At 60.4% G+C, this 20,477-nt stretch overlaps 2 protein-coding genes across 3 annotated transcripts; one reads left to right on the top strand and one right to left on the bottom strand.

Moving 5' to 3' along the window:
- Positions 1–19: 19 nt before the first annotated feature.
- Positions 20–2,208, top strand: Ndufb7 (NADH:ubiquinone oxidoreductase subunit B7). Its single transcript, XM_070002179.1, has 3 exons — positions 20–211; positions 1,712–1,880; positions 2,017–2,208. Exons 1-3 carry the CDS (start codon positions 100–102, stop codon positions 2,147–2,149), a joined length of 414 nt encoding a protein of 137 aa, XP_069858280.1. The 5' UTR covers positions 20–99; the 3' UTR covers positions 2,150–2,208.
- Positions 2,209–2,264: 56 nt separating this feature from the next.
- Positions 2,265–20,240, bottom strand: Tecr (trans-2,3-enoyl-CoA reductase). Of its 2 annotated transcripts, XM_070002175.1 has the most exons (13): positions 20,117–20,240; positions 5,119–5,169; positions 4,596–4,647; positions 4,265–4,309; positions 4,073–4,176; positions 3,890–4,005; positions 3,715–3,820; positions 3,140–3,212; positions 3,022–3,065; positions 2,868–2,925; positions 2,699–2,787; positions 2,548–2,593; positions 2,265–2,463 (listed from the first exon to the last, which is right to left on the bottom strand). In XM_070002175.1, exons 1-13 carry the CDS (start codon positions 20,129–20,131, stop codon positions 2,336–2,338), a joined length of 927 nt encoding a protein of 308 aa, XP_069858276.1. In that variant the 5' UTR covers positions 20,132–20,240; the 3' UTR covers positions 2,265–2,335. The 2 variants fall into 2 exon arrangements, with proteins under 2 accessions (XP_069858276.1, XP_069858275.1); XM_070002174.1 differs by lacking the exon at positions 20,117–20,240 and having other exon boundaries at positions 5,119–5,313.
- Between the last annotated feature and the right edge of the window lie 237 nt (positions 20,241–20,477).

The following is a 20,477-nucleotide window of genomic DNA, read 5'->3' as shown; positions in this document are numbered from 1 at the left end:
GTCACAACAACCGGAAGCCATTGCGCGCAAAGCGGGGCGGGACTTCCGGGCGGGAGCGAGGTGACCCCGGTTGCTGCGGGGTTCGGCGGCGGAGCAGCCATGGGGGCGCACCTGGCCCGGCGCTACCTCAGCGATGGCTCGGGGGAGCCCGACCCCCTGAATATGCCCGTGTTTCCGCCCGACTACGGCCTCCCGGGCCGCAAGGAGCGCGGTGAGGCTCAGGGCGCATGCGCGGGGCAAGAGGGCACGGGACCCCGCCACCGGCGGCCTCGGGACTGGGGTCGGCTTCGTGCTCGGCCGGGGGGGGGTGTGGACGCAGGGGACCCTGCCTGGGGCGGGAGCCTTGCGGGGACAGGCCTGGGGACCGGAGGGAAACTGAGGCTGCGGCGCCGGCGGCCGAGCCGCGGCGGCAGCGAGCGAGTGCTCCTCCCGGAAGGGAAGGCGGGGCCTTGCGTTGTGGGGTGTTGTGCTAAGCCAGCCCTGGGGCTGCGCCCCTAAATCCCCGCTGGTGTTTCTCGCTGTGGGGCACCAACTGTGGGCCAAGCCCCAGCCTCCTGCCTGGCGGCGGGATGACAGGCGTGCTCGACCCCGCAGCGAGCTCCCGGCCTCTCGGTCCTTCCTGAGCTTAAGCTAAAAACCCGGATCTCCCAGCAATCTGGAATGCTCTTTCCCATGTTCCTGCCTACCTCGCCCCGGGCCTGCCCATGCCACCCCTCCCAACGTTCTTTCCCTCACCCCCTGCCTTTCCTCCACATTGTGCCCCTGGCTAGCTTGTGTCACCTTCCCCTTCCCACCGAGCACCGTGTGGGTGCCGTGTGTGGCCGAGAGGAGGGAGGGGCCGAGGCCTGTAGAGGTGCGATTTGGGTTTAGGGAGGACCTAGATGGGGGGGGGGGGGGCTAGACTAGGTTCGTCATTAGAGGGAATCACAGGAGACAGATCTGGGCAAGGGGTGGTGGGGGGTGGACACCCCAAGACGTGTCGGGCAAACCAGGCCCTGGTCTCAGCAAATCACAGCCTGGACGCTGGTGACACGAACCAGCTCCAGGGCAGAACTGCAGCCTCTCCGGGAACAGTTTGAGGTCTTTGTTTTGTTTAGGGGGGAGCCTTTTTTTGGGGGGTGCGGGGAGTGATCGTTTGTCAGAGTGTGTGATTGAGGTTTGATCTGTTCTTTTGTACCAGTACTGAGGACTGGAATTGAGTGCTTGAACTGAGTGTGTGCGCTCAAAGCTAACGCTCCACCACTTGAGCCACGGCTCCACTGCCAGCTTTTTCGTGGTTCATTGGAGCGAAGAGTCTCATGGACTTTTCCTGCCTGGGCCGACTGAACCGCGATCCTCAGATGTCAACCATCTTAGCAGCCGGGCTTACCGATGTGAGCCGCTGGTGCTGGGCTTAGGTTGTTGGTTTAGTTGTTGCTAGATGGGTTTGATCGGGGCCCTGTGCTTGCTGAGCGGGTGCTGTGCCGGCGAGCCCCCTCCCCGCCCAGGGGTGAGCTTGCTTCGCCTTGCCGCCTGGGCAGGGAGCAGGGGAGGCTTGAGGGGCCCCGGGGCCCTGGGCACGGGTTCAGGAATGGCGCCCCGCTCTAAGGACCCCAGTCAGCCTCGTGAAGGGGCCGGCGGCCAGGACTTCGCACGTGCGTGGGGCTGATGGGAGGGCAGCCACGGTGCGGAGGGCCGTGGACGCTCAGCCCCGCCCCGCCCGCCCCTGCAGTGATGGTGGCCACGCAGCAGGAGATGAACGATGCGCAGCTGACCCTGGAGCAGCGCGACTACTGCGCCCACTACCTCATCCGCCTGCTCAAGTGCAAGCGCGACAACTTCCCCAACTTCCTGGCCTGCAAGCACGCGCAGCACGACTGGGACTACTGCGAGCACCAAGAGTGAGTCCCGACCACGCCCACCCGCTCTCCTTTCCAGCCTGGCCTGTGCCCCGCCCCCAGCAGGGCGGCGCCCTTCCCTGCTGGGTCTTGGGGGTCCGGGCCCCGCCCCCAGCCTGAGCCCCTTCTCTTCCCCCAGCTACGTGATGCGCATGAAGGAGTTCGAACGCGAGCGGCGGCTGCTGCAGCGCAAGCATCGGAGGGAACAGAGGGCGGCCAGAGTGGCCAAGGGCGAGGTGATCGGCGAGGTGGGCCCCGAGGTGGCCTTGTAGGGGCCGCTCCGCCCTGTGAGCACGCCAGAAATAAACGCCTGCCTGCGGGCACGCCTGGTCCTGAGTGCGTGGCTTACTGTGGGGAGGGGAACATGGTTGGAGACAACACAGGAGGTCCAGTGGGGCGAGCAGGCAGTTTTATTTGGGGCGCAGAAGGGCGGGGCCGCCCAGGGACAGGGCTGGGCGCTATAACAGGAAGGGGATGATGGGCATGCGCAGGGGCGGGTAGTCCCGGAACTCCTTCAGGTAGCTGCGGTGCTTGCCCTTGGCCCAGATGGTCATCTGGGTGAAGCCCACCAGGGAAAAGAGAGCCACTGCGGGATGGGATGCAGGTGTCAGGGTGGGCCCGGGGAGCGGGGGCAAGGTGGGGTGCTGGGGAGGGGAGGGGGGGCGCTCACCTGGCACACACTGCGTCATGATGGCAAAGCCGATCCAGGACCCCACCTGTGGGCAGCTCAGGCCGGTGAGCGCTGCTGTCCTGTCCACGCTCCCCACAGAAGGCCCCACACGCCTCCCAGCCCAGGGTGGGGGAGACCAGGGCACCCTCACCTCGTAGGTGTAGTTAGGGCAGGATACCAGCAGGAAGAGCCACGTGAAGGGGTTCTTGGTGGGGTATGGGATCTTCCTGGTCTTGGACCCTGGTGGGGGCCAGGGCAGAAGGTTGGAGTCGGCCCTCAGTCTGACCCCGCCTCCCCGGCCCGCCCGCGCCCACACTCACCCGCAGGCCGCAGGTCCCGCAGGGCCATGTGGATGGAGAAATTGCCAAGCTGGCAGATCTGCGAGGCGGAATGAGCTCAGCCCAGAGCCCTTCCCTCCTCCTGCAGCCCGCGCCCCTGCCCTGCCCGCGCCACGAGCCACCCCAGCCTCCTTACCACGAAGATGGCCAGTGCCAGCTTAACCTGCTGAGCGCCGTAGGCTGCGGGGAAGCACAGGGAGCCGTGAGGGCAGGCTGGCAGGGGGAGGGGCGCCATCCCATCCGAGGACACTTACTGGGGGGCGTGTAGAGCGGGTGGTTGATGTAATACGCCATCCAGGCCGCGAAGCCCCAGTAGTAGGTGCAGTTCTAAACACGAGCCAGCAGGGAGAGAGACGGGAGGGAAGGGACAGGACAGGATGGTGGGCGGGACCAGAGCAGGGCGGGGCCAGCCAGGGCTGCAGCTCCGCCTTACAGGCTGGCTGGGGGCGGGGCTTCCCGGGGGCGGGGCCGCTCACGGCTGCAGCTCCGCCTTACAGGCTGGCTGGGGGCGGGGCTCCCCGGGGGCGGGGCTGCTCACGGCTGCAGCTCCGCCTTACAGGCTGGCTGGGGGTGGGGCTTCTGGGGGCGGGGCCACTCACGGCTGCAGCTCCTTACAGGCCGGCTGGGGGCGGGGCTCCCCGGGGGCGGGGCTCCCCGGGGGCGGGGCCACTCACCGCTGCAGCCCCGCCTTACAGGCTGGGTGTGGGCGGGGCTGCAGCTCCGCCGTAGACTGGGGTGGTGGCAGGGTTTGGTTGTGGCTGGGCACCCCGGGGCGGGGCCTGGTGATGGTGGGTCCCTGCGCAGGCAGGCCTGCCAGAGCTCCCCTCACCTTGAAGATGTTGCGCAAGGGCATGGTGCCGTGGGAGAAGCGGTGCACGAAGAGCGTCTCCAGCAGGCGCTTCACGTAGTGGAAGGAGTGGCAGATGCAGGCGAGGCTGTGGGGGAGGCGGGCTCAGGCGCCGCGGCGTGGGCCCCCGCCCCCCGCCCCCGGGCGCCCCACTCACTGCACCACCGAGTGCCGACTGGACGTGAAGTCGTATTTGTGGCCGTAGATGAAGGGCACGCGGAAGTAGAAGAGAAGGTAGATGAACAGCGGGCCGGCGTACTCGGTCAGGAAGACCTGGGGGCGCAGGGGGCGTCACGGGCGGGCTGGCCCGCGGGGCGGAGGGCGAGGGCGCGGGACTCACCGTCACCCAGCTGATCTGGGCGCCCAGGTCGCGGAAGTAGAGCGTGGCCGTGGTGCCCACGGGCAGCTTCTGCAGGACATCCTCGTCCTTCAGGGACTTGCCCTCTGCGGAGAGGCGGCCGGGGCTCAGGGCTGCCGGGGGCCCCCTGCCCTCCGCCCAGGGAGCCCGCGGCGCCCACGCGGCCCAACTTACTGGGGTCCAGGCGGAGGGACTGGCGGGCCGGGTACCACTGAGGATCTGCAGAGACAGTGGCGGTCACAAGCCCGGCCGGCTGCGGCCACCGTGTGCCAGCACCCGGAGGACCCCGCGGGCAGCCCGCCCTGGCCAGGCCACGGCGAGAGCGCGGGCGGGCCGGGACGGGGCCGGGACGGCAGAGGCGGCCTTTGTCCTTCCAGAGCCCCGCAAGGGCGTTCCCGCGATGGCCGAAGCAGGGCGGGGTCGGAGCACAAGCAGGGTCCCCGCTCGGGGTCTCTGCCCGCAGGGGTCGCGGGAGTGGGGGGCGGTAAGAACCTTGTGCACTCACGGGTCTTGGTGAAGAGGTTCTTGATTTCTGCAATGGTGGCCTGAGGCTCCACCTGGAGGCGGGGTGGGGGGTCAGCTGGGGAGGCCAAGCTCCAGGCAGACACAGGGGGTGGAGACCGGGGCTGCTGCTCTGGGAAGGGGGAGTCAGGGCCCAACCCCCCCCCCCAGGGTCCAAGCTGGAGCAGCAAGGCCCTTGGCGGCCTGGAGCTGGGGTCCCAGGCACCCAGGATGGACCTAGCTGGTGAGGAGACAGTAAAGTCCCCCATGGGCTCCACATCTGCCTGGGGCTGCTCTATGCCTTCCTCCCAGGGGGTGACATCGCTCCCCCCCACACACACCTCCTTCCCAGACACCAAGCCCTACAGACTCCCCAGCCAGAAGCCGACTTCCTGGCCATACACCGAGGGCCACAGATAGCCACGGTACCCCAGACACGGGCAGCGCCCCTCCTGTGTCCTGCGGCGGGCAGGGGTGGGGCACAGAGGGCTGAGGGCTGGGCGCAGGGCCCCGGGTGCCCGTCCTACCTTGTCCAGGAAGCAGAGTTTCTCCCTGGTCTTGGCGTCCAGGATCTCCACCTCGAAGAAGAGAACAGCTTTCTTAGCTTTCTTGGTGGCCTTGGGGGGCGCGGGCCGGGGAAAGCAGTCGAGGCTGGGGCTCAGGACCTGGCTGGCCTCACGGGCGACCAGGCTCAAGCTGAGGTCCATGCCGCCTGGCCCTGCTGTGCCCACCCCGCCGCCGCCGCCCGGCTGCCAGCCGTCAGCCCCACCACCCACCGCCCAGGGCCGGGAGGCGATCAAATTCTGCCGCGGTGCTGGAGGGGAGCCTGTGCCTGCCCTGGCACCACCAGCTCCGACGCCAAGTGTAACCCGAGTGGCACCAGAGACGCAGCCCAGCTAAATATAAAACCCTCCCGAGCGGAGCCCCCCAGGAATCGTGCCACAGTGCTCTTCAGGGGGAGCCCAAAAGACGCATCCCCCCTCCCCCGCCCAACAGCACAGGGGCAAAGGGGGAGTCAGCTCCCAGCCCCCACACACATTCCCACCTCGCCCAGAGAAGGGCAGGGGCCTTCGGCTACCCTAGTGCCCAGGGAAGGCCCGGCCTTGGGCGGGGTGAAGGGGGGGGAGCCCCAGCGATTCTGAGAATCCACAGGGCTCATCATGCATTTCCTTGCTGAGCTGTGAGACACAGGATCACTTTCCTTGTGAATCTGTGTTCCCAGGCAGGTGACACATTCCACAGCCTGGCCCCTGAGGGGGAGGGGACCCCACCCTTGCCACCTGTGGCTGTGTCCAGGGCCACCTGTAGGTCAGCACCTGCCCCCCCCAGCCCAGCAGGCCCTTCAGCCAGGTCCTGAGCCCCCAAAGGCTAGGGGACACAGCCTAGGACAGGGCAGAGGCAGGACAGCCCAGGGGAGTAAGATCCATCCTGAGGGGTGGGGGGGACAGGGTGGGGTTGGGCCTGCAGGGTCCCCAGGGAGGGGCAAAGGGCAGATGCCATAATCCGGGCCTCGTTCTGGGTCAGCCTGTCCTTTCCCACCCAGGAAGCTTGCTGGGGAGACCAGAGGGGGTGTAGGCGGGGCCCAGCATGGCTGTCTGGTGACCGCAGCTCCCCAGCTGGCTGTCCACCCGCCCGCCCCCCACCATGGGCATCGGCCTGGCTCCCAGGAAGTGCTGAAGGTCACCTACTGTCCACACTGGGCTCTCCCCAGCTCTGTGGCCTTGAGCAGTGGGGGAGCTGAGCCCCACCCTAGGACAAGGCCAGAGAAGGGACCAGGGTAAGAGACAGGTGGGCAGCCAACGCTGGAACCACGCGCCCCACGCGGCCACAGGGACAGGTGGCCTCTGAGTTCCTGCGGAACCACTCAACACCTTAAAATACAACCAGCCTCTGCCTGCTGCCAGCTGCTGGGGGGCGGGGCTGAAACCCTACCCTCCCCCCCAATCGGGGGCCTCAGCTGGCAGGAGGGGGTGGCAGGGAGCAGGGCGGTGCCCAGAGCCCAGCAGCCACAGCCAGACCACAGGGAAGAGGAGCCACGGGCACCCCACAGAGGTATGCCAGGGCCCCAGAGCCCCCAGACCCTGCGGCCAGGCTCTCGCCAGTGCAGGTGTGAAGGCCCCTGTGCCTTCATGATCCCAAGGCGCACAGCGCACAGCGAAGGCTCCATGGGGAGATCAACTGGCACAGACGCGAGTGGGAGGGCTAGAGAATGGTGGCAAATGGTACTGGGTTGCCTTGTTATTTTTTGTGCCAGTTCTGGGGCTTGGGCGCTGTCCCTGAGCTTTTTCACTCAAGGCTGGCGCTCTACCACTTGAGCCACAGCACCGCTTCCAGCTTTTCTGGTGCTTAATTTGAGATATGAGTCTTACAGACTTTACTGCCCAGGCTGGCTTTGAACCACAATCCTCAGATCTCAGCCTCTGAGTAGTTGTGTTTACAGAACTGAGCTACTGGCACCTGGCTGTCCCTTAACTTCACTCCAGTCTGGGGTTCTATCACTTGAGCCAAGAGCTTCACTTCTGGCTTTTTGCTGGTTGCTTGTAGAGGAGACTCACGGACTTTGCTGTCTGGGCTGGCTTTGCACGGAGATCCTCAGATCTGGGACCAGTAGCTGGGATTATAGGTGTGAGCTACCAGTACCCAGCTGGGATCTCCTTTTTTTATGGGTTGTAGGACCTGAACGCTGGGGCTGGGCGCTGTCCCTGAGCTCTTCAGCTCAAGGCGAGCTCTCTACCACTTGAGCCACAGCTCCAGTTTTCTGGGGGTTTATTGGAGATAAGAGTCTCAAGGACCTTCCTGCCCAGGCTGGCTTTGAACAGCGATCCTCAGATCTCAGCCTCCTGCGTAGCTAGGATGACAGGCGTGAGCCACTGGCGCCCGGCTCCAATCTCCTTTTGGGGCAATGAAACTTGAAGTTGTGAAAGGAGGTGAGGGGTGCTGTCACTAGACTGTGACTTCCACGGTCACAAACATGTCTGCGTGCCAGGCAAGAGTTCCACCGAGGGCCACCCCAGACACCAACGCAAGCGTTCTAGGGGGAACAACAGGCTACAAGGACCCGTCAGAAACAAAATGAAATGAGACAAAAGGCCCCAGACCAGGGGAAATGGCAGAGCTCCCTGACCAAGGTACCCCACCCCCCTACCCTGCTCTAGGCTGGCACAGTGGTGAGGCGGGGCTGGCTGGGGTGGGAGGGCCGGGCAGGCAGTGTGGCCCTGGCAGAGGCCGCCATGAAGGGAGAGCACAGGGGACAGGGGCCTGGCGGGGCGTGGGGGGGTCATGGAGGCGTGGAGGGGCGGCTCTGCGCTGACAGTCCCACTAGCAGGGAAGGAATTCTCACCCAGAGGCCCGAGATTCCTCAGCCCAGCCAACAGCAACTCCTGCTCGGCCAAGGTCAGGGCGGGGCCAAGGGCCAGGGGCAGGACCTGGGTGGCCTGAAACCCACCCAGCAGAGGGTGGGCGGGGCTTCCCGAGCCACAGGCAGCAGCCCCCACAGCAAGGCCCCGGCCGGGCTGGGGGGGGGGGTCCTTTGGCTGTCTCACCCTGCGCCCCAACACCACAGACTGCTTGGGCCTGCAGCGCCCTGCTGGGCTCAATCCCCAGAAGCTCCCCCCAAACTAGCAATCCCCAGATAGGACCCATCTGCCTCCGCTAGACAAGGCAGGAGCTGTCCTGAGCGAAACCCGTCCCAGCCCCCACAGCCCCGACGCCACCACCCGCCCCTGCCTCCCCAGGCCTCTCAGTCTCATCCTCCACCCGCTGAGGGCCAGCTCGGGGCTCCCAGCTCCCCTCTCTGGCAGCAAGGATCAGCCTACTAGGCCAAGCAGGGTGTAGCTTCCAGAAAAGCTGGGGTGTCCCTTGCCAGTCACCCCTTTGAGGTGGCACTACAAGAAACCCCTCAGGAGCAGGACCAGGGCTTGCCGCCTCAGCTCTACCATGCCCAGCTCCAAGGCCAAATAAACAATCCCAGGCTCCAGCCCTAGAGGCCCAGACCCCTCGCAGGCCCCTGAGCCCCACAACTCCATCCAAAAAGTGGACGGTGCCCACCATCGAGCTGCCACAACTCATATTGAGAATATATAGTGGGCTGGGCATGAGGGTGCACATCTGTAACTCCAGCACGTTGCAGGAGGGTCAAGAGTTCCAGACCAGCCTAGGATAGAGCGCGAGACCTCGCCTTCAATCAGTACCCCTGGGTGACTTGGAGCAGTGGCAGCTGCGCAGTGGGGTTTGGGCTGGCACAGGAATGCCCCACCCAGCGAGTGGCAGAATCTGAATCCCAGCAACAGCAGACTGGCTTGGTGGGGGAGGCCCAGCAGCCGGGCCGCTCTCCACTGCCCCCTTGTGGCCATGGCCTCTGGTCCTGGCTATGCTGGCCCAGGGCAGTCAGTCATCAGAGAGAGCAGGACTGGACAGAAGGGAGCCCCAACCCTGGCTGTGCCACCCACTCCACAATCTAGAGTCCACGGGTTCCCCAACTGCGGGAGGCCAACACCAGGTCCCTCCCTCGCCTGGCCTGGGTGGCGATTCTAGACTGCAGGGAGAATGAGCGCATGAGGCTGAGGGACAGATAACCGCAACTTCTGGCACTGTGGACAACGCAGGACGGCAGAGACAAGTAGCCAGGAAGTGAATTCCTGGGCACAAGGCCCATTGGGCCCAAGGGCACCAGCCATGCCCACATCTAGGGTAAAGATCTAGGCACACGGAGAAACAAGGGCAAAGGCCAACTAGGTGCCAGTGGATCCCGCCTGTCATCCTAGCTACGGCTGAGATCTGAGGATCGCGGTTCAAAGCCAGCCCGGGCAGGAAAGTGTGCGAGACTCTTATCTACAATGAGCCACCAGAAAACCGGAAGTGGTGCTGTGGCTCAAGTGGTAGAGTGCCCACCTTGAGCCAGATGCAGACTGGCCACATCAGTGAATGGTGCTGACTGAGACCAAGTAAGGAAAGGGGCAGCCGGACAGACTGCAGGGCTGCTGGCGGCCTGCCTCTGGCTGGTTATGCCCCTGCTACCTGGAACTTCAGTGTGGCTTGGCGGAGGGATACAGGTGGAACGGAGGCCAATAGGTACTGCCAGGCACTGGGACCTGGGAGGCTGAGCCACGTGGGGCAGAGGTCTGAACCCGATGATGGCTACAAGAGCAAAGTGAAGGCCAGGTCACCCCATTACCACCCCCCACACACACACACCATGCTGGGCGGCCTGGCATAACCCAGGCAGCCTATGCAAGGAGCCAGGAGCAAAGTACTCCCTGTGGGGCCTGGGCGGGCTGGCTGCGGGTTCAAGCCCCAGGCAGAGCCGACGCCAGGGGCTCGGTGCTTCCTCTCATCACCAACGCAGGCCCCTGTTTGGCCCTTCCAGCTTCTCCCCCCCTTTTGCTCTCCAGAAAACCACACTGCTCAGCTCAGCTGCCAGGGAGTGGCACCGGCCGCACCTGCTCGGCCAGAAATACCTCCTTCCCTGCTGGCTGCAGCCTGTGACCTCGTTTCTCCATGGCACCCCAGGGCTGCCATTGCGCCAGCCTCCCCGAGGTGCCATAGTGGGAACAGAATGTCACCCAGGGTAGGAAGGGCGGACAAACACCGACCTCTCACACCTGGCCCGGGACCAGGCCGCCGCTGGGCTCACCTCCAGGACCAGCGCCGGGGGCAGGGGCAGTGGGGGCCCAGAGCAGCAGCGGAGCTGATGTCCCTTGGCAGGCCTTGGTGAGCGATCACTGGATGTGTGGGCTCCCGGGCTGGCAGAAGTGACCACCACAGACCCCAAGGGGGACTAGACAAGGGCGCAGGGGGGTCGGGAGGGGGGGCCCTCAGCCCAACAGCTCACAGGGCCCACCGAGAGCCCCACTCTGCCCCCTCTGGCAGACAGGACGGCGTTCAGACACGCCACGCACACAGGGGAGTGGTGTTCTCTGGCTGCTTTGCTGCCGCAGACAAAGGCCCACAGAAGCAGGGGTGCCCTGGCACGAAGGAGAGGCAAGCTGCAGGGCTGAGGGCCAGCGTGCCTGAGCCTCGGCCTCTCCGTCACACACACCAAGCTCCTAGGAGACCCTCAATTCAGGCAGCATGGCAATTAAAGATGATCACTCTAGCCGGGCACCAGTAGCTCCTGCCTGTCATCCCAGCTACTCAGGAGGCTTGAGATCTGAGGATCGAGGTTCAAAGCCAGCCCAGGCAGGAACGTCTGTGAGACTCTCATCTCCAATTGAGCTGTGGCTCAAGTAGTAGCGCACTAGCCTTGAGCAAAAAAGCTCAGGGACAGCGCCCAGGCCCTGAGGTCAAGCCCTGGGACCGGCTCACAAAAAGGAAAAACAGAAAGAAAACTGAAAAAGATTACTGTCAGAGGGACGGGGGACTCCCTGTAATCCCAGCACTTGGGGGAGCTCACTGCCAGGTCAAGGTCAGTCTTCACCACTAAGCCTGTCTCCAAACGCCACACTGACCGCTATGGCGCCACCTGGAGGCTGCAGACGTCACTTACACATCACGCTCCCCAGACAGCTGGGACCCCAGGCACCGGCGGCTCCCGCCTCTAATCTGGCTCTGCAGAAAACTGGGATCCCTGTGTGAAGCCCGCTGGGGGCAGGAAAGCGGTGAGACTCTTATCTCATCTCCTAGTAACCAGCCAGAGGGTGAGCAGTGGGGCTGTGGTTCAAGTGGTAGGGCGTCAGTTTTGAGCACCAAAGCTCAGGGACAGCACCCAGGCCCTGAGTTCAAGACCCAGGACCAGTGCGTGCACACATGCATGCATGCACACCCACCCCCCACAAACACAGAGGCCAGGTTCCGGACACCAGCCCAAAGTGCCTTAGAACAGTTAATGCTCAACAGCACATCTCAGGAAGTTCTGGGGACCCCACTCAGGTGCACCTCACCCCCCCCCGGGCCCCCGAAGAGGAGAAGGGACCCCGCGTGTCACTGGTGACCTCACCTCACGTGGTCTCTCCATCTCTGGGCAGCCAGGAAGCTGTGCCAAGACCAGGCACCCACAGTCACCCAGGGACCCCAGGAGCCGCCCGCCCCTGACCGCCCACTGCGCCTTCAATCCCCACTGCAGGCCGTCACCAGGTGAGTCCCCCACGAACCCCACCCACCAACAGCCCAGCCTGGCACCCAGCCCACCTCCTGCCCTCTCCCACGGCGTCTAGCTGGCACTAAGGGCATCCCCGACATAGCCAGAATGAGACAGGGTTCTTTTGTGTGTTTGTCAGTCGTGGGGCTTGAACGCAGGGCCTGGGCGCTGTCCCTCAGCTCTTCAGCTCAAGGTGAGAACTGTACCCCTTGAGCCACAGCACCACTTCTGGTTTTCTGGTGGTTCATTGGACATAAGAGTCTCATGGACTTTTCTGCCCAGGCCGGCTTTGAACCTCGACCCTCAGATCTCAGCCTCCTTAGTAGCTAGGATGTCAGGCGTGAGCCACCAGTGCCTGGTTGAGACAGGGTTCTTTTTATGATGTTGTCTGTGGAGCCGGGGCTGGAACTCGGAGCCTAGCACACGCCAGGCCAGCGCTTTTCCCCTGAGCTCCAGCCCAGCCTGCAGGGAAGGGTTTGGGACTGGGATTTTTGTTGTTGTACTGTGTATGGAAGTCTTAGGGTTTGAACTCAGGGCCTGCCTAGCATTCTACCATTTAAGCCACAGCTCCACTTCCAGCTTTTTGGGAATGAGAGTCTCAGGGACTTTGCTGCCCAGGCTGGCTTTGAACCGCAACTCTTGGCCTCAGCCTCCTGGGTAGCTATGATGGCAGAGCAGTGCCCAGCAATGAAGTGAGTTCTGGTGGTGTAGAGGAAAATGCTCCCATTCCATAAATTTCCTCTGAGTTCTAGAACATTCTGCTTAAGAGCTAAGGAGCAGGACACCTGGGAAGCCCCCACCCCACCCCTTTGCCAAAAGCAAACCCTAGGACCCCCAGATGCAAAAGAGTGTTCCTCTCAACACCAGCCCCACTGCGGGTCTCCAAGAGCCACAGGGCACGGCTGCCCGGGGCCAGCACGCTGCGCCCCGCGTGTCCCGGTGACCGTGGGTTCCTCCCCCACCGTGACCCGGTCCGCCAGGCTGCTGGGGTGGGCACCGCAGGCCCAGCCTGTGAAACTGGCGGCCTCCGCTCAGCCTGAGCTGGCACTGAAGAGCACGCGAACAGCTTAGCCTGCGGGGGGCCTGCGGGGGCCTGGGACCCCCAGGCCCTTCCCCTCACCAAGCCCTCCCGGTGCCACGCTCCCTGACGCAAAGACTTGGTCACCAGCCAGGAAGACCTAGCAGTGATTGGCCCTGGGCTAGGCAGGGCTTCAGGTGCTGGGATAACAGGAGGAGCCCAGAGATCCACACCCCACCCCCCTGCCCCCAAGGTCTCTAGATCAAGGGCACAGCATGTATTACGTAAGACCAGGTGCTGAGAAGAATTTAAAAAAACACAATTGTCAGCCCGGGACTACAGGATATGCCCGGGAAAGCCTACCTGAGCCGTGAACACCAGTGCCACGCTGGCGCTCCTGAGGGTGTGCAAAGGCCCTGTGGCAACATGGTGCTCACAAGGTGCTGGGGAGGGAACTTGAGGGGAGCGGGTGAGGAGGTGCTGAAGCTTTGGGTTTTAATTTTTTTTTTTTTTTTTTGTCGGTCGTGGGGCTTGAACTCTGGGCCTGGGCGCTGTCCCTCAGCTCTTCAGCTCAAGGCGAGCGCTCTACCACTTGAGCTACAGCGCCACTTCCGGTTTTCTGGTGATTTATTGGAGATAGGAGTCTCACAGTCTCTCCTGCCCGGGCTGGCTTTGAACCGCGATCCTCAGATCTCAGCCTCCTTAGTAGCTAGGATTACAGGCGTGAGCCACCAGCGCCCGGCACTTTTTTTTTTTTTTTTTTTTTGGTTGGTCATGACAATTAAACTCTGGGCCTGGGCGCTGTCCCTCAGCTCTTCAGCTCAAGGCGAGCGCTCTACCACTTGAGCCACAGCGCCACTTTGGTTTTCTGGTGGTTTATTGGAGATCAGAGTCTCACAGACTTTCCTGCCAGGGCTGGCTTTGAACCGTGATCCTCAGGTCTCAGCCTCCTGGGTAGCTAGGATGACAGGCGGGAGCGCCGGCTTGAGTTTTACCCTGGAGCAATGCAACGTTGGTCTAGTGCCAGCACTGGGGTTTCAGAAGGATCCTTGTCTTGCAGTTCAAAGCCAGCTCAGGCAGAAGAGCCCTTGAGACTCTTACCTCGGGATAACAAGCAAAATAGCAAAGTGAGGCTGTGACTCAAGTGGCAGAGTGCCAGACTTGAGCAAAAAAAAAAAAAACTAAGGGAGAATGCAAGCACAAGGTTTTGAGTTCAAGTACTAGTACCAGCTAGAAGAGAGAGAGCGAGAGAGGAGAAAGGAGGGAAGAGACTTGAGGGGTGCGCCTCAGAGGGGAGGGAGGGGTGTCAGGACCAGCAGCATGTTGTGGCAGGGCAGTTTTTGGCACGTGACCGGCCTAGTGTCATCTGAGCTACATTAGGGCTCCTACAGCACCTGTAATCTGTGAACCAGTCAACCAATAAAAAGCATGCAAACTGGGTGCTAGTAGCTCACACCTGTAATCCTCACTGCTCAGGAGGCTGAGATCTGAAGTCAAAGCCTGGGCAGGAAAGTCCTTGAGATTCTCATCTCCAATGAACCACCAGAAAACCAGAAGCGGCGCTGTGGCTCCAAGTGGTAGAGAGCTCGCCTTGAGCAAAAAAGCTCAGGGATCACGGCCAGGCCGTGAGTTCTGTTAGGTAGAATTAAATCAATGGCCGAGGAAAGAGAGAGCAGCATGTGGTATTGAGGCCGAGAAAAGGTTTGTTGGCGAGCTGCAGGCTGCTTCTGGTCAAGTTGGAAGCCCAAGCAGCTGGAAAAAGGGTGAAACCACAGCGAGGGCTAGGAGACCCCAAGTGTGCCAGTTACCTAGGTAATGCAGGTACTTAGCCAACAGGAGAGGAGTTTGCTCTGCCTTCCCAGGACGGCAAACCTTACAAGTTCAAGTCTCAGGACACACACAAAGCAGGCTACTGCAGGGCATGGCCGTTTTGGGAAGCACAAATAGGAGGCTCATGGTTCATGCAGGCTCAGGCAAAAGGAAAAGACCTATCTCAATTCATCAGAGCAAAAAGGCTGGGGCAAGCCAGGCTCGCGTGGCTCACGACTCACGCCTGTCATCCGAGCTACTCAGTAGGCTGAGACCTGAGGATCGAGGTTCAAAGCCAGCCGGAGCAGGAAAGTCCTTGAGATTCTTATCTCCAGTAAACCACCAGAAAACTGGAAGTGGCGCTGTGGCTCAAGTGGTAGAGCGCTTGCCTTGAGCTGAAGAGCTGAGGGACAGCGCCCAGATCCAGAGTTCAAGCCCCACGACCAACGAAAAAAAAAAAAAGGGGGGGAGGGAGGCTGGGACATAGCTCAAGTGGGAGAAGACCTGCCTAGCAAGCCGAGGCCATGAGTTCAAACCCCAATACCAAAGATAATAATAAAAATAGTAACAGTTAATACAAATTGTGACACTCGCTCAGAGAGGCCCACCACACCCCCGCCCTGCCCCCTCCACCCAGCCCCCCTGAGAGTAGAGAGGTGGGGAGTGGCAAAGGGGACCAGGACCCACACCTGACTTGGAACCTCCGCCTCCTAGATGGTGGCTCCCGGTGAATGTGGAGCCTTTCCTTTTTTTCTTTCTTTTCCGGTGCTGGGGGTGGAAGCTAGGGCCTCAGCCTACGCGGGGCCACGCCCCAGCCCAACGTCCTCCAACCGCTGCCCGAGCTTGAGCAATCAAAGGCTTTTTTTTTCTTTTTCTTTTTTCTGTGGGCCGTGTCTTGAACTCTGGGCCTGGGTGCTGTCCCTCCGCTCTTCAGCTCGAGGCGAGCGCTCTTCCACTTGAGCCACAGCGCCACTTCCGGTTTCCTGGTGGTTCACTGGACATCAGAGTTTCAAGGAGGGCTGGGAGGGTGGCTCAGTGGTAGAGCGCTTGCCTTGCATGCCTGAGGCCCTGGGTTCGATTCCTCAGCACCACATAAACAAAAAGAAAAAAGCCGGAAGTGGCGCTGTGGCTCAAGTGGTAGAGCACTAGCCTTGAGCTGAAGAACTGAGGGACAGCGCCCAGGCCGAGTTCAGGCCCCACGACTGACAAAAAAAAAAAAAAGTTTCAAGGACTTTCCTGCCCGGGCTGGCTTTGAACTGCGATCCTCAGATCTCAGCCTCCTGAGTAGCTGGCACCTGGCAATCAAATTCCTTTTGCTCCAAGGAGCAACCAGAGACAGTCTCAGAGAGTAGCCCATGCGGGGTGGAGCGGCTCTTTTCCCGAGTGTGCGCACCCACGCGGGGCCCCCGCCTGCCCCTCGGTTCTGCGGCCAGGCCTGGCCCAGCTGCGGCTCGCGGGGGAAGGGGGGGAACAGGTGCTGAACGGTCCGGGGATATCGGCCAGTGGCGCGGGGTGGGGGTGGGGATCCCGGGGCAGGAGGGGGGCTGGGGAGGGTGGGGGGGGTGGAGAATGCTCCCCAGGCCGCCCGAGTCTGGAGCCGCTGCGGGACCCACACTTCCAGTGTCACCGCTGGGCAGAAACAGCAATAAAACCTCCTTCCGGAGCTGGCCCTGCACAGACGGGCGGCGGCCCAGGCCGGGCGGCCCGGGGGCAGCGCCTCCCTCCCGCGGGGCAGCGCCTCCCTCCCGCGGGGCAGCGCCTCCCTCCCGCGGGGCACCTCTCCCGGAAAATCGCTTCTAGGTGACAGCTAGGGAGGCCAGGGGCACCTCGCGGGGGCGTGGTCGCCGTGGGGCGTGGCTTGCGTCTGGGCGTGGCTCCGTCGTGGGGGCGTGGCTCCGCGGTAGAGGGCTGGCCTAGCATCCTTGAAACCCTAGGTTCAATCTCCAGCTCCAATCAATAAAATAAACGGCACTTCCTCATCTCGCAGGCCTCTCCCGAGGCCAGAAGGCATCAGGAGGGAGTCTAGACTTCCCGCTGCACTGAAGGTCAAGCTACAAACCTATTCCTTTTTTTTCTTTTTTATGGTTTGAACTCAGGCCTCACGGGTGGCAGGCAGGCTCTCTACCAATGGAGACGCGGCCCAGCCCTTCCTTTCTTTAGTAGTTTTTGGAATAGGGAGCGGGAGTTTTTTTTGCCCAGGGCCAGATTGGCTCTCACTCTCCTACCTCTCCACTTCCTGAGCGGCTAGAAGTACAGCCAGGCGCAGCCACATTCAGCCAAAACTCCTCTTCCATGTAGATAACTGAGACCCTCTCTCACAGTGTGCTAAATCTGAGAGGGAGCACCTCTTCCGCTTTGACTGACCTTCACCCAACAGAGAACAAATCTGCTTGCTCGTAAAGTGGGCTGGAGGACAACTCTTATTCCTTGCAGAAACTGTGGGTCTTCCCTTAGGTAGGGGAGCAGGAAATGCTAGCAGGCAACGATAAGAACCCAGAAAACTACAAAGATAAGGGCAGTGAGGAACTATTTCTCCAAGGTCATTTGATTTCAGTGTCGTTTCCCCCTGCAGGGCTGGGGAGGGACCCTGTGCCTTGCACAATGCATCGTGGGTGCTGCACAGTTGCTCCACACCCACAGCCCCTCCAAGGCCGAGTGAGATTGTAGCTCCCTTTCCACCGGCAGATAGAAGGCTTGAGCAAGAGAGATCACATTCTCCAGGCCAATCATGCACCTTGGGCTCAGCCCAGCTTCCCGGGGGGCTGGGACTGTGACTTAGTGGTAGAGTGCTTGTCTAGCATGCATGAGGCCCTGGGTTCGATTCCTCAGCACCATATCCACAGAAAAAGCTGCAAGTGGCACTGTAGCTCAAATGATAGAGTGCTAGCCTTGAGCAAAAGAAGCTCAGGGACAGTGCCCAAGCCCAGAGTTCAAGGCCAGAGGCAGCTGCCCCCCCCAAAAAAAAGACTATTTTGGTTGGGGATTTAGCTCAGTGGAAAAGCAATTGACTAGCAAGTACAAGGCCCTGAGTTTGGTCCTCAGCTCTAAAAAAAAAAGAAAGAAAAAGTCTATGAGACTTTTTTCTGTGTACGCCAGTACTGGGGCTTGAATTCAAAGCTCCAAGCTCTTCCTGTGAATTCTAGCTCAAGGCTGATGCTCTCCTACTTGGAGAGCATGCAGCTTTTTACTGGTTAACCAGAGATAACAGTCTTAGACTTTTCTGCCCCAGCTGACTTCAAACTGTGTTCTTCAGATCTCTGCCTCCTGAGAGTAGCTAGGATTTTATTTATCTGACTTCTAACAGCAAAACTAAACTAGCTGTATGATGGAAAGCGGTCTCCCAGCTGCCACCTCTCACAGCCCTTCCTCTTGGGTCTGGACAGAGGGTGATGAGAGGAAAAAAACATACTAGAAAAACCTTATTCTAAAGGCAGAGTTGACTGGGAGGGAGGAGGTCGGCAGAGTGATAACCTCTCATTCTCAACATCATGTCAAAAGTGGGGGTAGGGGGCCCTCACATGTGTGATCCTAGGTACGCAGGAGGCTGAGATCAGAGGATCACAGTCCAAAGCCAGCCGGGGCAGAAAAGTCCATGAGATTCTTAATTAAGCAGCAAAAGGCCACCAAGGCCCTGAGTTCAAGTTTTTGTATGAGAACAATGAGGAAGAAAGAAAAAAAGAATCTCTCTTACTTAAGAGGAAAATCCCTAGAGCTACTTTAGATGGAAGTTATCAGGGTTTGAAGGGAGGACACGGGGAGTTATTGTTCAATGGGGGTGGAATTTGTCTTGCAGGATGATATCGAGAGATACACTGTGATGATAGTTTCCCAAGAACCTTTTCTTTCGATGCCAGTCCTAGGACTTGAACTCAGGACCTGAGGGCTGTCCTTAAGCTTTTTAGCTCAAGGCTAGCGCTCTACTACTTGAGGCACAGCTCCACTTCTGGCTTCTTGGTGGTTCATTGGAGATAAAAACCTCACAAACTTTCCTGCCTAGGCTGACTTCAAACCTCCATCCTCATATCTCAGCCACCTAAGTAGCTAGGATTATAAGCATGAGCCTCAGGCACCAGGCCTACTTTTCTTTTTTAATTTCCCTCAATCCTGGGGGTGGATCCGAGTCTCTCTAATCATTCTGATCTGAATGACATCCCTAGCTCTTCTGTCTGCATTTAGTTCCTCAGATCGTATCTTGCTACTTTTGCCCAAGCTAGCCTCTAGCTCAACATCCACCTGTTCCAGCTTTCTGCATAGCTTGGAAAACAGGTGGCTGCACAACACTTAAAAATTTAGTCCCACTCAAGAGGAAATGTACTCATGATCTTACTCACATAACTGAAACCCCCATGTACAGTCTCTTTACAATAAAAAATTTAAAAAATAATTTTTGTCCCAAACAGTAGCTCACATTTGTAATCCTAGCTACTCAGGAGGTTGGAATTGGGAGGATGGAAGCTCCTGGCTGACTTCCATAGAATGTGTTCAAAACCCATCTCAACCAATAAAAAGCTGAGCATTGTGAACCACGCCTACCACCCCAGCTACCTGGAATACATAAAGATCACTGTCCAGGTCAACTAGGACCAAATACAAGACCCTACCTGAAAAGAAAAAAACTACAAAGCAAAATGGGCTAGGGAGCATCACTTATGTGGTAATGCACATGCCGTTCATGCCATAGGGTCTGAGTTCAAGTCCCAGTACCACCACCACCAAAAAAAAAAAAGGTTACCAGAAATCTCTCAACTTGTTAGTTTAAGGGTTTACTTGACATACTAACATAGTGGCTATGACGATCTGGATTCCTGTCTGTGTTCTGAGGGGCTTTGGACAACAAACTTGATTTCAATTCTAGTATCTCACTACCAGAGTAGAGCACTTGTTAAAAGGATTCTTACTAGGAATTAGAACGACGGCCAAAGGTGGGCGATAATTATGGATATTTTATCTCCAGCTACGTTGACGAGCGCATCAGAAGAGACCGTTTTAAGGGGACAGGATATCCGCGGTTCTTCTGCCTTCTAGGGTGGCCGTGGGCCTAAGATTTCTCCGTGGTGATACACAGGGTTGGGGGATGTGACCTCTTGGGTCACCAGAAAGCGAGATTAGCTGCGCTGCTCGGGGAGCTGGCGGTGGAGGGGCATCGCCCGCCCGCCCTCGCGTCCGGGGCACCCATCCAGTGGGAGAAGGAGGTGCAAAGGTCACAGATGGGGCTGACTGCAGAACCTAGACCTAAATCCGAGTCGATGGCGCGGTGCAAGACCGGGAAAAAGGATTTCGCACCGTCGCTCTTCCACAGGGCGGAGTCTACAATTCAGCCTTCTGGGAAAGCCGCAAAGAAGCTACGCACGTTTCCCACATTGTGCAGAGACATCCCCCTCCCTCGAGAAAAGGCACCCCCAAAACAGCCTGGGTTGCAGATTTATAAATACCTCCCTCGCACATGCGCACTAGGATTTACGAGTGGCCCGGGACGCAGCGTGCGCTCACTGCGCATGCGCCGTCCGGCTCTCCTTCCGCGGCACTAAACGCAAGGTGGGGGGGGGGTTCCTGGGATCCCTCAAAGGAAAAAAAAAAAAGAGGCCTACGGTGGCCGCTCTGTCCCGGCTTCCTCCTTTCCTACCTCGTAGTGCTTCATGGCTATCCCGCACGGTGGCTCTGGCTGCTGCCGCGGCTAACGCTGCCCACCGGCACGGGACAGAACTCGGCAGCCCTCACACGCACTCGCGGCGGTCGCGCTAGACTAACTGCAGCTCCGCGTCCGCCCCGCCCCTCTCCGCGCGCTCCCCGCTGGCCAATCACGGTAGGGCGCGCCCACCCTCGGCCCCCGCCCCTCAGGGGGCCGGCTTGTAGGAAGACTTGACCCTCGCACCACAGGTCTGACCAATCAGGTTGCGGAATCTAATGAAGGGGCGGTGCACGGGAAGGAGTGGCGGCAAGAAGGGACCGAGCCGCCCACCAATCACGAGGGAGCCTGGGCGCTG

This window comes from Dipodomys merriami, unplaced genomic scaffold (genome assembly GCF_024711535.1).
Source record: "Dipodomys merriami isolate MVZ:Mamm:240054 unplaced genomic scaffold, mDipMer1.0.p SCAF_6, whole genome shotgun sequence".
NCBI classification, from domain to species: domain Eukaryota; kingdom Metazoa; phylum Chordata; class Mammalia; order Rodentia; family Heteromyidae; genus Dipodomys; species Dipodomys merriami.
Note: the sequence above shows the minus strand (reverse complement) of the source record. Positions and strands in the feature narration are given on the sequence as shown.

What these genes read in the sequence shown, in the direction of transcription:
- Ndufb7 (XM_070002179.1), top strand. Translation starts at nt 100, where the DNA reads ATGGGGGCGCACCTGGCCCGGCGCTACCTCAGCGATGGCTCGGGGGAG. An exon ending in CCCGGGCCGCAAGGAGCGCG is followed by an intron (nt 212 to 1,711) that starts GTGAGGCTCAGG and finishes CCGCCCCTGCAG; the next exon opens with TGATGGTGGCCACGCAGCAG. An exon ending in GACTACTGCGAGCACCAAGA is followed by an intron (nt 1,881 to 2,016) that starts GTGAGTCCCGAC and finishes CTCTTCCCCCAG; the next exon opens with CTACGTGATGCGCATGAAGG.
- Tecr (XM_070002174.1), bottom strand. Translation starts at nt 5,298, where the DNA reads ATGGACCTCAGCTTGAGCCTGGTCGCCCGTGAGGCCAGCCAGGTCCTG. An exon ending in GTCCCTCCGCCTGGACCCCA is followed by an intron (nt 4,177 to 4,264) that starts GTAAGTTGGGCC and finishes GCCTCTCCGCAG; the next exon opens with AGGGCAAGTCCCTGAAGGAC. An exon ending in AGTCGGCACTCGGTGGTGCA is followed by an intron (nt 3,821 to 3,889) that starts GTGAGTGGGGCG and finishes CCTCCCCCACAG; the next exon opens with CCTCGCCTGCATCTGCCACT.